The sequence below is a fragment of the Anas acuta genome, chromosome 9 (assembly GCF_963932015.1).
Source record: "Anas acuta chromosome 9, bAnaAcu1.1, whole genome shotgun sequence".
Taxonomy (NCBI): domain Eukaryota; kingdom Metazoa; phylum Chordata; class Aves; order Anseriformes; family Anatidae; genus Anas; species Anas acuta.
The window spans coordinates 7767526-7782891 of record NC_088987.1 but is presented as its reverse complement, the minus strand read 5'-3'; the positions used below and the strand labels follow the sequence as shown (position 1 = coordinate 7782891).

General features: G+C 38.3%; 2 protein-coding genes across 3 annotated transcripts in view; one reads left to right on the top strand and one right to left on the bottom strand.

The window, feature by feature from the left end:
- Nucleotides 1–6876, top strand: part of CCDC39 (coiled-coil domain 39 molecular ruler complex subunit) — a 20592-nt gene extending 13716 nt beyond the window's left edge. For both annotated transcript variants that reach the window (XM_068692421.1, XM_068692420.1), the window contains exons 14-20: nucleotides 889–1012; nucleotides 1658–1817; nucleotides 2739–2845; nucleotides 4112–4252; nucleotides 4397–4576; nucleotides 4810–4907; nucleotides 5609–6876. In XM_068692421.1, coding sequence (XP_068548522.1) covers nucleotides 889–1012; nucleotides 1658–1817; nucleotides 2739–2845; nucleotides 4112–4252; nucleotides 4397–4576; nucleotides 4810–4907; nucleotides 5609–5759 — 961 coding nt within the window. In that variant the 3' untranslated portion in view covers nucleotides 5760–6876. The remainder of the gene's footprint in view (nucleotides 1–888; nucleotides 1013–1657; nucleotides 1818–2738; nucleotides 2846–4111; nucleotides 4253–4396; nucleotides 4577–4809; nucleotides 4908–5608) is intronic.
- On the bottom strand, nucleotides 6692–15366 carry TTC14 (tetratricopeptide repeat domain 14). The gene is made up of 12 exons (XM_068692422.1): nucleotides 15146–15366; nucleotides 14918–15039; nucleotides 14561–14760; nucleotides 13896–13980; nucleotides 13681–13810; nucleotides 12944–13096; nucleotides 12171–12242; nucleotides 11745–11864; nucleotides 11531–11653; nucleotides 10762–10879; nucleotides 8707–8816; nucleotides 6692–8166 (listed from the first exon to the last, which is right to left on the bottom strand). Exons 1-12 carry the CDS (start codon nucleotides 15310–15312, stop codon nucleotides 7209–7211), a joined length of 2358 nt encoding a protein of 785 aa, XP_068548523.1. The 5' UTR covers nucleotides 15313–15366; the 3' UTR covers nucleotides 6692–7208.

The following is a 15366-nucleotide window of genomic DNA, read 5'->3' as shown; positions in this document are numbered from 1 at the left end:
TCTCTGAAACCCAGCTTGCAGCTTTAACCACTAGGCAATTTCTCAGTCTTTACTGTCCATTATTACTGGTGAACAAGAAATTACAGTTTGTTCTGTTACTGAAGATTAATGAAAACCTGCTGAAGTATGTATGTCTTATTTCTTACCCATGTATTATGATATGGGAGATGCCCTCTTATAAAACAACCACATAAAGATCACTTTTCCCTTCTGTAATAATTGCTGGGAGGTATTTGGGGCAGGCTTTAGCTCTGAAATACCAATACCTCTATCTAGCCCCAAAGCAATGCTCAACAACCGATCTGGTGAAATCTGGCAGGCTTTTTATTTGCTCTTCTGCTAACCACACCCCACGTAATCGGAAATTAGAGTGATTTAGTGTGACTAAAGCTAACTGCTCACTGAGAGTGCAGACTGGATTTTTTGTGTTTTTTGTCCTTTGATAATTACACAGTTAATTGATACTTCCATGTAATTCGATTTGGGGTTGTTGCCTGCTGTTGCTTATGCTCATCTAGTAGTGGCAATATTAAGATAGCAACAGCAGGGGGCAGCTTGTACAGTTGTAGGATTTAAATGCCAAACTTTTAAATATATTCAGGGAGTTCTGTGGGGCAGCCTCTCATGATGTGCTGATCTGGAATATGAAAATAAATTTGTCTCATTTTAGAAGTGTAATAGAACTGTAGGTAACCAGAAAACCTGTGGCTAGAGCATAGAAAGCATCAAAAGCTAGGAGCAGCATAACTGCTGCCTTGCCTGCAATCTAATAGATGGACAGACTGCTGGAGTAACACCAGTAATTTAGACTGCTATAGAAAGAACTGCCCAAAAAACTACTAGACAAACATCTTCTCAAGCTATTTATTTTTCCGCAAAATATATCAGTGCTGAATTTCAAGATCGCCTAAGTAAAATCGATAAACTGAGATGCAGATATGAAGTTCTTACTGTTGTCATGATGCCACCTGAAGGAGAAGAGGAGAAAACCCAGACCTACTATGTAATTAAGGTATTTTATTAACATTATAATTCATTATAATTCGAGTATTTAAGTTACAGATTTCCCTGGGCTCCATTCAAATAACTAAGACAACTTCCTTGACTACTGCTTAACTTCGTCTGTTTTACATTTTCTGACGCTGATTATTTAAGTCATACAGCAGTTTCAGATGAATCTGTGGTCAGTCCTAATGTCAGCAGACTTAATTTCAAACTTAATTTGAATAATCTCCATAATATTACCAGGCACCAGAGTGAGACCGATAAGCCTGTAATTAACAGGGTCTTCTTTCTTACCCTTCTTGAAAACAAGGACAACATTTGCCAGCTTCCAGTTGACTGGGACTTCTTCAGATTCCCAAGAATCTTGAAAAATAATTGAGAAGATGTCTCGCAGTGACATCAGCCCGCTCTTTCAGTACCCTGGGATGAATCACATTGGGCCCCATTATGTGCATCCGAATTCCAGTATTGTAAACAACTACTCTTGCCAGTTACCTTGTAACACAAATCTCAGTCCAATCCTGATGACATCAATAATCTCAACATCTACTGCAGATGTTAAGCCCTAAATTTTGAATGTATTTTTAATGTATAATTGTCCTAATGTTTTTAGTATGTATTCAGTCACTTCAAGTATCAGCTTTATTTTCAGGCTGCACAGGAAAAGGAGGCCCTTCAACGTGAAGGTGATGATTTAGATGCAAAGATCTGCAAAGCTGAAAATGAAATTGTAGCTCTGGAAAACACTCTGCGCATACTTAATAACTGCAACAGCAATTACCGAAACTCTTTCAAAGAAGTCACTGAGACAAGTATGTAAAATGTAAATTGCTGTTTGCTGTACAAGTTACGAATGATGGTATAGCTCTGGCATACAGTGGAGAAATTCAGTGGCACAAAATAATGAATCACAGCCAGACACAAAACAAATTACTGGGAAAAGTCATTACTGGGAGAAAGGAAGGCCCAGTGAAATATACAGGACTGGTATATAACACTGCACAGTACAAAAAGCGCTACTTTATCTGCAGTACTGCATCTCACACTGCTACTAATTCAAATTCTGGAAGCAGAACAAGCTGTACCACTGGTCAGCTTCTTTTGGTGTAGACTGAGCTAGCTCTGTCACAACACAGGGCAAGCAGGCTGATTCCAGTGGCAGCTGTTACAGCCAGTAACAATGTTAACAGCCAGAGTTACGTGCGTTCCAGTGATGCTGACACACTAGCCACAGTTATACCTTATATTTGCATGGAAGAGGAGGGAAAAAGTAGGAACCTGTCATCTGGGGAGGTAATGAGGAAGAACAAGAGAAATTGCACTGTTTTCTGGTAGTGTCAGCAGTTTAAAATTAGACAACCAAGCTATAAATGTTTGGATGATGGAACTCTCTCAAAATTCTGCAAAATAGCTTCATCTGTTGCTTGCTCTCCTTCAGTGAAACTTCATTGAGCTTATAAAAAGCACAAGCAATTACATAAATGTAAGGCTAGAAAACAGTGCCAGAGGCAACTTCTGTGGTTTTTTTTGGCTTCTGGAAACACCGGCTTTAAAGTCATTATCTTTCATGAAGCCAGTTAAATTTTCCACAGTGATCTGGAACATACTGTAACAGTAATATAGTAACACTCTGTGATGCAGTTACTTTAAAGTGCAACTTCTTTTAAAATGAAAATTGAGTTGTATACAGTACTTGCTCAGTGTCAACTCTGCCGCTTTGTTTGGGATCACAGGTGAGGAGTATGAAGAAAAACTGAAACTAGAAGAGGAGAAAAGGGCTGCTGATGAAAAATACAGATATAAACGAAGACAGATCAAGGAACTTCAGGAAAACCTCCAGGTAAAATACAAGAAAAAGTCCCAGTTAGTCAAGGCTGCGGGATATTGCCACACAAACCATCTCATTGAAAGCATAGAACATTCTGGAACAATATTTTGTCCCTTCTCTTTTACATCATATAGGTTGTATCAATGGATACATTTTTTTTTTTTAAGAAGGTTCTACATCTCCTTTCAATAATCATTTTAATAATCATTATCTGAATTTCCTCAAGTCACAATGAAACTCCAGGCTTTTTAGTCAGGTACACCTTGAAGTTTTGAAACCCCAGGTTCACAATGGCAGATGCTCCATGATGGCATCCAAGAAAGGAGTTGTATTTTCATGTAGTGTACTGAATCATCCTGTCCAGTACAACATAACTTAAAATCCACACATACGCTCTTCCCTAGCATTTTTTTTATATTTAGTACTAAGGATGTTGCAGTTTGTGTACACAGCATTATACATGTAGTTTACCAAAAAAGAGAAAAAAGAAAGCAAGCAGGTTGAGCACTAAATGTGGGGAAAGGATAACCTGCATTCAGTCTCCACATCAGGGACTTGTTCTTGGCTCCCCTTGTAATCAAAAAGCACACTTGGTGCTTACGAAATAACAACATTTAACTTTAACATATATCCCACGTGGTTATTCTAGGCCCTGAATTGCTAGATACAGGTCAGCAAGCACTCTTTTTGGTCATTCTACCACAGGACATAGACCTTATTTAAGAAATAACATCCCCAAGACTGAAGAAGAGGGACGCCTATCCTCAGCAGGGACTAAGCCCTAGGGTATAATGAGGTGTTAAAACATCCCCTTTCCTACCCTTTTATTTATTTAAAAAAAAGAGCCATCCTTATAGAGCTGATTTTATTCACACTAGTCAAAAGTATTCGATCTTCTCAGAAGAAACAAATGATAGTTATTTTTCTTAGGACAGGTTGTACTGGAAAGTTAAGCACTGCAATGTTCAGTACTATGCCACATAAATCCTTCGTAGACACAACTCACAGCTACATCCAAAACCACCCATCTGTAATTTCATCATTAGTACTTCTAAAGTCTGTGTTAATATACTGAAATAGCTTAGTGCTCTTTGTCCACATATTTATCCACTGAACAGTCTGACAGGCATAGTTGTGTTATCATTAGTACTACCTGCTTGAGCAACATTTATAAACAAATTGTCAAGAGGATCTGTTATTGCTCCTAAGTAATATAAAAATTGAATGACATCAGAACTATTTTATAAATTAAAAACAATTACTCAAATGAATTTGCAGAGCATGGAAAAAAATTTGGATATACTCCTGAAGCAGGAGGCCTTACTCCAAGAGCAAAAGAAGGAAAAACAAGCCGTTATATTGCAGCTGAACAAAGACATAGAAGAACAGAAGCCAAAACTAGAAAGGGTTATAAAACAGGTCTGTATGTTGATTACTGGTGACTTCTAACTTTATAGTGATAAACAGCAGTATGGTTAAAGCCACAACATTTAAACTCAGCAGGTTTCTTTAAGAGTGCTGCATTTTCATAATAGCATGTTTTAAACTTATGTATGTTAAAAGTGTTCCAGGCTATCCAGAGAAATTCAATCTCTAAAGAAAACTAAAACAGAAACACAGGAAGAAAAAGACATTGATCTTCGTGCTTTGAAAAACTTCAACAAAACCATTAACAAAGTGTTAGCGGATATTCTAGAAGCAAATCCTGATTTAACTACATCCTTTCAAAAGTACTTTCACCAGGTGAGCTTTCTGGTTAACTGCCTCCAAAATTTTGACTGATAGCTAAAGTCTACTGATGAAGTGCCTTTTAAGGGCATGTCCTTAATTCAACAATAAAGTATACTTATGGGAAAACAGCAAAAAAGTGCTCGTCTGCTTTCAACATAACTTCAGATACAAAGGATTATAGTTTCCTGATATGCCCAGGCCATCATACAACCATTTTAAACTTTTTTTCCCCTCAAATTTTCTAGTTCAATTTAGAGCTGCCTACAATTGCTTCTGTTGGTGGTAGTCAAAGTTCCCGATCACCGTCCACGCAAAGCCTACAAAGCTCACTAACTTCTAGCAGGTAAGTGCCAGCAGTGTCTTTGTTTGTTTGTTTTGTGGGGGTGGAGGGATGGACACAACACCAGTAGCCATTTGGTTTTGTTTTTAATTTAAAGCTTAGACCAACAAAATTATTCCCTACATGATAGCATTCCTCACCCTTGCAGGTTTTCTCAATCTTGTCACTGCATACTGAACACTCTATTAAAATGTGTCTACTTATACTCTCCCTCCTTTAAGTTTACTAGTTATTTTTTGTTTTGTTAGCACACAATTAAGTTTACTTCGGTATCCATCACAGTTCAAAATAAAACAGTAACTGCAAAAGAAGTACACTGTCCTCTCATTTAAAAAGGGTTTTACATTACGAAAGCACAAGTTTGAGCTCCAGCCGAACTTTGCACTTGATTTTGTGAACGCCATTTCCTATTTCATTAGGCAAGATATATATTATCTATACACTACTTTATTGATACCTTTTCCCTCTGTTCATCATACATTTGACTAGCAGTACTGCTTGAAACATACTGAATCAGCTGTGATCTAACAACATTACCCCAGGTTACTTAAACCATGGCAACAGCTACAAAGATTTTTGTAGTGGATTTGCCTAGAACAAACACTGGTGCTGGCTGGCTTTCTGTTAAGCCACCATTTAGAAGCTCCACCCTCTTTTTAAAAACAATGTGTCTGTATACTGATGAATAAATTTTTGTCTTTCAGATCCTCCAGAAGCACAAGTTCTGGCTCTAGTCAGACTTCATTGCTCAAAGTGATAGACCTGAGCTTATCTGTCGACACTCCTGCAGAAGCAGCTGCTGCCAGTTCACAGCCATCCAGTAGAACTAGCAACCATGAAGGAAGTCCTAAGTAATCTTTGGAAGGTGACGGTGAAGGCCTTACACTATTTAAAGCTTCTAAATTGGTTGAGTTGTAGCTTAATTTATACAGATCTACCAGCAATCCTAGCACTTCTATCTGAAACATATGTTTTAACTTCCATCAAAAGTATGCAATATATTATTTAAGAGAAATTTTAAGCATATGTTTTACATAATAAATTAATCTTTAAACTACTTTATTCTTTTGCTGTTGGATAACAAAAGATCTGCAAAACCCTTCAGAAACCCTTCATTTGCATTCTTAATGATAGTGGCTTTGACGTAGTTAACTACCCTTAATTTCCGTAAAATTACTGCTGCCTCAAAGCTTAAACAGGTAAGGGTCTCCCAAGTAGTCAGCTGACTACAGCATGCTTATTCTGTACTTGCAAAAACTAGAGTAGGGGCAGTGATGATGTAAAAGAAGCAACAAGATTAACCCATGTAACAAAGATCTTAGTTTTTCATTTAAGTATTTTCCATCCTTAACAACAATATGAAGCACTTGCAAAAACCTGGGTAGATTTTTTTTTTTTCCTCAAAGTTTTGTTTCCATGTCAATCTTGACTTTTAAACAAATAGTCATTTCAGATCATATCTTAATCAAAAGATGATGACAATATAAAATTAAAGTCAATAAAACTGTACTACTTTGCAAAATTACACAATGTCTTTTTGGCAACTGACATATTAGGAATTACTCTGAAAACTTGGAGATTGGTATTGTACAGTCAGCCAGATGTTAGCTATTATTTCAGGGGTTTTGTTAGTTTTGTTTTTTAACAACAGAGAATGTGTTTGATGTGCTTAAATAACATTATATATGTGCTTTCTCACAGATGATGTGGGGTTCAGTTCACTTAAGCAGCATATATAACCAGTGCACCAGTATCAAACATCCCAGTGAATAAACAAAACCAAGACACAAAATTAAGAAAATTTAATGATGAAATGAGCTATATACATTGAAGGAATATGTGTGTCATTTACTTATGCCCCTTCAATACCTGGAAGTTGAAGTTTGATACAAAAATAGCTAACAGTCAATAGTACCCCAGGGGAAGAAGGGAGAAAACAAACAAACAAACAAAAAACAACAAAAAAGAAAAACGCTTGCTTTAAAGTGCATATTTGATGTAAGTTACACAACTACAGTCCAAGACAATCAAACAATTTCACCCCATTACACAAAAAAATATTGTACAGAACATCCTAAGTTAAGAGCACAGGAAACCTTGATTTTAAATAATAACTGATACTTTATGTAAGATATCCTCGCATGTCTTTCTACCATACAATCTTTACCTTAAGAAGCCTGACATTCTGCAAGACATAACAAATTCTGCTTGTCACTTTTCATATGCATTTCAAGAGCATTTGTTTTTCTTCAAGAGAAATATAGATATAAATTAATTTTTAACTACATCCAGCAGAAAATCATTTTATGTACTTTGTTTCTTCTGCTTACTTCCTTTTTCCCTCTCAAATTCAGCAATTTGATTGAATATGTTAACTAAGTTCTGGGGCAGGTTTCTTTTAATGCCACTTTCTGTTTGTTCTGCACCATTTAAAGTTTCCTTGTCAGGTTCCTCTGTTTTATTAGACTCCTCATGACACCTTTCCTTACTCTTATACCCACTTTCACTTCTATGCTGACTTAATGCATGCCTATCACTACTGTAACTTTTATCACCTTCATGAAAATGAGTGCTAGAATATGATCTGTACTTTCCCACTGACTTGCCAGAATAGTCAGACCCTGACGGAGACATGTAATACCTGTCTTGATCTGAGCCATGCTTTTTAAACTGTTCTCTTCTCCCCTCTATGTCCCTTTCTGATTTCCTAAAGTAATGCATCCTCATTTTGTCATCTGACTTATAATACGAACCTGAATATCCCCTCCTACTGGAGAAAAATCTGTCCGTTTTATGATATTTTTCACTTTTGCTACTACTTGCCTGAGTTCTAGAACTACTGTAAGAATCTCTCGAATCTTCAGACCTACCTCCGAAAGTGTCTTCATCATCACCTGAAGTCCTCGACAGAGAACAGTGTCTGTCTTTCTCTCTTACCTCTGTTTTTGGACACGCTAAGCTGTCCTGCCTTTCCAGCAGTTTTTCCATTTCAAAACTTTGGTTCAGGAAAGAGGCAGAGGTATCAGCCGGAGGTGAATACCACTCCTCTTTCTTAACCTGATCTTTGTAATGTGAAGAAGCTCTAGAGGAGCGTTTTTTGGAACTACGGGAAGACTCTGATCTACGCCGATGTTTTTTCTTGTGTTTCTTGTGATCAGAGGAAGAAGAGGAAGAAGAAATTGATACGTCTGATGAAGAGTCACTTGAGGACGACGAGGAGGAGGAAGAGGAGGAAGTTGATCTTTTCCTTTTCTTCTTCAACCTGAAAATGTAATTAACCTGTGAGATAATCTTTCGAATCAGGAAAAAAAAGTAGTAAGTAAATCAGTACTCCCCATAGTATGGCTGAGATTGGACCGGAAAGTAGAAATGGAAATTGGGCCTGACCTGGCAAGACAATTTCAAATATCCTTTCTTAACTAAGAAATCCACTGAACAATGTATCTTAAGGCCGTTTCAGTGGTTAATGCAGGGACAATAACACAGTTAGGATTGCAGATAAGGACTTAATAGCAAAATCTAGTAACAGCTAACGTTAGAGCTTATTTTACCATCAGCCTAGGTTAAAAGAAAGTCATTGGGACACAACCATGGAACTGTGTTGCTTTATCTTTATGCACCATCCTTTGTCAGTACCTGCTACCTGACTTGTGCTTTAACTACCAGAAATTCTAGTACTTAAAATGGGCCCCTTAACAGCTCATAACTTACTGGTTTGCTGTGCTTTTTTTTATTAATGAAAAAAGCTCGCATGCTGGCTTAATAGGCTCAAGAATCAGTATACCGAATACAACAAGGTTACCTTTTTTCTTCTTTTAAAAGCTTACGCAATTTTTCTGCACTTGTTTCTATTCTCTTTTCTTTCTGTCTCTCTTCTTTTGCAGCTTGCTTCTCCCTCATTTCCAAAGATTTCTTTTTTGAACCCAAACATCATTAAAAAAAAATGTATTGAAAGTGTTAACACAGGTATTTTTCCCATGTCCCCAGCCCCATTCAAATGTATAATTACAGCAAGGATGTTTTTACCAGGATTCCCAGATCAAGAATTAATATTGTTCAGAAGTTTGGCATTGGCCGTTGTAATAATCAGGTTTATGTTAATGACCATATTGCAGTTTTTATCCATTAAAAATATATTTGGCCAGCCATTGCAGTGGTACCCGTGATCCAGCACACCGTGAAGCACATACCCCAAAAGGTATAGATAGTGTATGCAGGAAAACCACAATGTTAGCAATATGGGGAAAAGAGGGGAGGAAAGGAAAAAAGATTTGAGGCAAAGTATTGTTATTGTAGTTTACAAGTAAAATATGGCAGAGCCCATTGTAAAATGTGTTCAAGTTGCCCATGTTTGCATACAAACCATTTTGTAACAATTTCACAAACCAGTTTGACGCATAGTTTACGTAAGAAATCATGTTCCAAGGGTTTGTTGGTGATGAGCAGCACCAGATGTCAGATACAGCAGCAACGGTCCAATTCAGAAGAAAATGCATCGAAGAAGAACACATAATCAGTATTACAGGAAAACTCACTTTTGTGTTGTTTCAGCCATTCTAGCACAACTGTGACAGTATCAGACGTACATATTAAAATACATCGAAAGGCAACAGTGTCTGATTATCAGCTGACCAATCCTCAAAGACACACTATTAAGGTCTCTTAAAGATCAGACTTCTGAAATCTATGGTCCTAAGTAGTAGCTCTATTCAGAATAAGCAGAAAGCCAGATGATAGTTTTCACAACTTAGCAGTTGCCATAACAAATAAATTAAAGAAAATCCTTAATTGAACAAAAGGCTATGCAAACCAACAAACAAAAGCTAGCATCTTGTTTATCTGCTTCATCAATGAGAATATCAGAAAAATTCTGAAGGAGGGTAAAATGTTCATCGTTTTAGAAAAGACTTCAAGATCTTTCTAAAGCAACCGAATGTGGATAGTGCTCAAATACCATACAACAGTTTATCTGTAATGCAGTCAGTTTTTATCAAAAAGCTTGTCATAGCTCCTCTTTCCCTTCTTTCAACACGATCTGTCAGCATTATGGCTCCACCAACTGAAGAAGCGTCAGGTAAGGCATCTACCTCAGTCTCTTTACTTCCTTATATGCAGAAGCACAGAACACAACAAGCCTGTTCCTCATTGCTATACCTTAAGCTGATCCTCTCTGCAAGACAATACAAGTAAAGGAGGTAAACAAAAGGAAAAAGGAAAAAAAGGACAACACAGATTAGCACAGACACTCACCAGGGCTCACCTGGGAAACATGCTGTGTGCAAGGGAAGAAAGAAAAAAGACACCAGAAAAGAAAGCTAAGATATTCAAAACTGTCTGTCTGCTCTCCAGCCCTGCTGTATTCCTTTAAATCACCTACTCGTTTCCCCTCATGCAATCTTCCTGTGAGTTAGCTTGGGCAGGTGTTACTCTATCTTTTTGCAAACGCAAAGCATCCTGCTGGTATGAGGGCACACAATGCTTTTTGACTTGCCTAAGGGTTTTGTACTTTTCATGTTTCTACGCACAAAATATTTAACATTAATAATCATGCTTCTATGATGGAATATTCTCCTCCATGCTTTAGCTAAGGCTAACGGTTTTATCCTCTTTCCTCATCTCCATTGTTAGGCATTTCTTTACTGTCCTGCTTAAAACAGCGGAGTCATCAAGAGGTACCTTTCTTCTGGTAGGTACAGCCATAATGCTCACTATAAAAGATTTATTGTGGAGAAGGGAAGCAGAGAGTAAGACAAATGACCAACTTCAAGCCCCTCTGTTCGAAAGATTTAATACGATTTTTGTTATTTATTGTAATTAATTCTGACAGAATTAATATGAAGAGAAAGTAAAGAATCACCTGCATATGCTTACGGAGTTTCGTTAAGGCCTCTTCTGCTTCCTGAAAAGTCTCATCCACGCTTAGGGCTTTTTTGTAGTAACTCTCAGCATTCAGTAGTTTGTCTTCCTCTTCCAACCTAACATTCAAATTAAAATTTATATACAGTTAAACCACAGAACTTGAGTTTCTTTTTAGGACAATCTTACTTGCACTAGGACGCTGCCACTGCATCCCTCCAAGACCCTATCATCCCAGCCTATCTCAGTACAGAAATGAAACAGCAATAGAAACATTTTTGTCTCCTACTCATCATTAGAAATAATATTCTGTAGAATTTCAATTCCAGTTTCAAATATACTATGTATCTTATTTACACAGGTCTTAAGAAATCTATTCCCTGAAAATTCAGAAGCTAAATTTTGTGTTACATGCCTAACAAATATTTAACAGGACACAAGTGACGGAATGCGATTTTGTAACAAACACTTTCTTGAGGTATACAATACATATATATATTCCTATACATATAGGAACATCTTCAGACATTTCACAAAACTTCACACAAACCTGGTAACCTACCAAGGGAAAGGATATCAAATCTTAACTATCTTGTGAGGATTTTAACTAGAACAGAGTAGAAAGTGTAAACCATCTGCACAAGCAGGAGTATTTCCAACACACACACACCAGGAAGGCCAGATGGCAATCTGTGCCCTAAGTCGGATCGTATTAAAGAATGTAAGAAAAAGTGTTAACAGCCAAGCAAAAACACAACCCCAACACTTACTGCCCGCCTCTTTCCACAAGTGTCTGACAAAGGTATTTTCTTGCATTCCTGTGGGTAGGACAGTTTTCTAATGCAATTTCAAAATCACTTATGGCTTTGTTCAGACTTCCTTTTGTTGCATACCTAGAATAACACATGTTGCACAGATTTTAATGATGGTCGTCTTTCACAAAGTAAGAAACCCGCAGACCTACAATGAAACAAGCAGACTTACAGAGCTCCACGGGCTACCAAAGCTTCAACATTCTGTGGATCTATTTCCAAAGCCTTGTTGTACTCATTCATGGCTTCCACGTGGCGCCCATCCTTAAAATAATCAACCCCAGCCTTCACACTGGAAAAAAATAGTTTAAAAAATACTATGTATGGTTAGTCTACAGATTGTGTTCTCTCAGGAACTCACAAATTAGAGTTCCAAACAAGCAATAACAGAACTTTATCTTCTTATAGCGTACTTAAGGCTAACATTTCAAATTAACGTGATGTGGACATTCTGCTTCCGAGCAGGCCTTCTTGGTTACATTGCAGCACATGTGCGCTGTGGAACATATGATAAGTCCATTTTCTTTCAAGAAATGTAAGCCATAGCCTAATCTAACATTACAATAAACTCTTTACAAGAAAATAACACTCTACGTACCATTTTAAGGCCCAAGCTGCAGACTGCTTTTTCCTCAATGCAGGGGCAAAATCTTCTTCATCAATATTTTTCCTTTAAAACAAACAAACAAAAAAAACACCTCGAGTTGACTTACAAACGTACAAAATTAATCTTACAATATGTAATGCATTTGAAATAAGCTGAAACATTATTTATTGAATGCATTACCACTCTCCCACAATTGGGCATGCTCTTTCACATTTCTGACACCAGATTTTCCCAGCCTGTTCTAAAGAGCCAAACTGAACCAGCATGGCTGCAGCACATTTAACAAAAATACAGCATATTCACACCTGCTTCGGGGCATAATATATGGAAGACCACAATAATCATTGCATATATATGAGCACTAAACATATATATATATAGCATAAACATTTAACTTAAAGGACAGATCTATTACTCCAATAAACATTGTGAATAAACTTATGTTTTCTGCCATATTAAAGCTTAAGCATCCTGCTTTTCAATCCAAAGATGTTGACAAGATCTAAATAATAACTTCACAAAATCTTGGCATTAGACGTGCAGTTTAATAAGGTATCTTATTTACTTGAACAAATAGAATGTTAATTTCTTATTCCAGAGGTGTATGCTTTTAAAAACATTAGGGACACAATAGCTGCAATCTTGCAAGTTGAAATTTCAGAAAAGCATCAAGTAGTTCAGGACTTTCACTCACAAACCTATTTCAATGGATTAGAATAACCTTCACAAAGCCATAGGAAAGGAATAATGTAAAAATGACTTACATTTGAAGACTTCTCATCAAAGACGGTGGATTTGATTCACTTATTCCTAGTTTTTCTGTTAAATATTCAATTAACGATGGATTATCAAATCCTCGGGAACGATGCAAAACCTCTTCAAATGTCTCTGCTGAATTAGCAACTTCTATGCTTCGCCTTAAAGAAAGCACCAATGTACATAAAACCTCACGGACACTACACTCATTTCTATATTTACATTTAGTCCTTTTTATTAGCATAAATTTTCACACTATTTAAGCAATGCTTATTTCCTTCAGCCTAAGACAGCTTTTGAAGCCTATTCTGGCACCAACCTAGGCATCTCTAGGACATACGAAAGCCTTCAAAAATTGCAGACAGCTGTGTCCTTCCTTCTACTAAGGGAAATCTTAAGCATTTAATACGTCAGTCTCTCAAGTCTTTTTATTTACTTATTCATTTAAGCTTACTGTTTATTGTTGCTAACCCAGTCCCATAATGACAGATACCTCAAGTTTTACATTTAGAGAACACAACCTCATTGTGCTTTTTACTTTTCTTAAGTTTTGAAACAGATTTTTAAAAACCAAGCACACCCAACACATCTAGAAAAAAGTACGTGATAGCAAGTAACAATAAAATGTATGTAGTTACCTAATTAAATCAGAAACAACCCTGACAACTTTAAAGGACAGCCTATCAAAGACACTTCAGACACAGTGAATATATCTAATTAGTATAACTGAATAGCATGTGCTTACTTATAATGTAGAGGCAAGTCATCAGAGGTGATTACTCCTAGCGTTATACTAGAGAGACTTGGTGGAAGAGCTGAGCTGTAGAGCGATACCGTGATCTTCTCATGGTAACGATCAACATCCTTGACTGCAGCTACAGAAACAATAGAAGTTAAGACAAAATGGTAGAAGCTTCTCAAAAATGAGACAAATTCCTGGCAATGTCTGTGGCTACTTGCCTCGAATAAGATCTCCAGCTTGATAATACGATAAAGGATCTCCGTGGTTGCTTTGAGGAGGCACATCTCGCAATGGACAAAGAGCCTGCAAGAGAGCCAAGGAAGGATCGTGTAAAGAGAAGCAAGCAGCTGGCATCACTAACTTTCCATGTTTTCACCATCAACCCACAATCTCACCCGCACAACTTTACATGTTGAAAGGTTGTTATCTTATAATACACATATACAGATGTTTTTAAATATAGCAACACTTTTTCCTCTGAAGTAAAGCATATAATAACAACACTGGAGCCAACAGACTAGCCCAGTTTTCCTCATGCTTAATAGATAATTAGTTGAAAGAGTTTAAACAAAGCTTTTTTTGTTCCCTCCCTAAAATTAAGATTAATTTAATCTTTAATGTATGTCAAATTAAATATATGGCCTGGTTCAAATCAAAATCTATGCATCCATAAATGACGAACTTTCCAACTCCCAAGAAATACATTTGGAGTATGGGACATAACGAAAGCGCTTGCTGACCGAGCAAAGCATCACAAGTTGTCCTTAATGTCTGTTAGCATTCACTATCTTAAAGCTCAGCTTACCTTTACTCCTAGCGCTCGGTTACGAAATGTAAAACACAACCCCACACCCATAAAAGAGTAACTGAATCCATATCTTACAGTGATTTCTAAGTCTGCAATCTGCCGTATCAAACCGCTTCCCAGACACATTAACACCATGAAAAAGCCAAATTCACGAATGGAAGTAATCCTCCCAATCAGAACGTCGCCGCGTTCAATGTCTCGAAAAAATAATTCTCTCCGGAGCTCCCCGGGAACCTCCATGAACTGCTCCAGCGGAGGCATGACAGCGTAACACTCTGCAACACAGGAGACAAAACGACCGAGCTGTAACCCGAGAACACAAAATAACTGAAAAGCCAAACAGCAACTTTAAAACACGGCGCGTTTACAGCAAAGAAAGTTCAGGCTTGGCCCAGAAGGCACACCAGAGAACACCCAAGCCCCGTCCCTCACCATCATCTTCCTCGATGTTTTCGGCGATGGGGCCGTTGGGCTGCCAGGACTGCGCGAACAGCAGGTCGGCCTTCTGCGCGATGAAGCGCTGGATGTCGGCCTCCAGGCCCGTCACCTCGCCCCTGCGGGGAACGACAAGGCGCTGAGGGCGCTGGGGACGGCCCCGGGACCCCCTGGGGACCCTCTGGGGATCCCTTAGGACTCCCCCAGGACCCCCCAGCCCCTCACCACACAGCCTGCAAGCGGGACGCTCCCCCGCGGGGCGACTCGGGGAGTGCCCCGGGCGGTGGCAGCAGCCCACGGAAGTCGGGGTTGTCGTGCTGCTCGGCCCGGAGCAGCGCCAGCAGCCCGGGGCCGTGGTAGTTGAGCACCTGCCGCAGCAGATCCCGCTCCATCCCGGCCCCGGCCCCGCACGGAAGCGGAACGGCCGCAGGGGGCAGCGGGGAGGT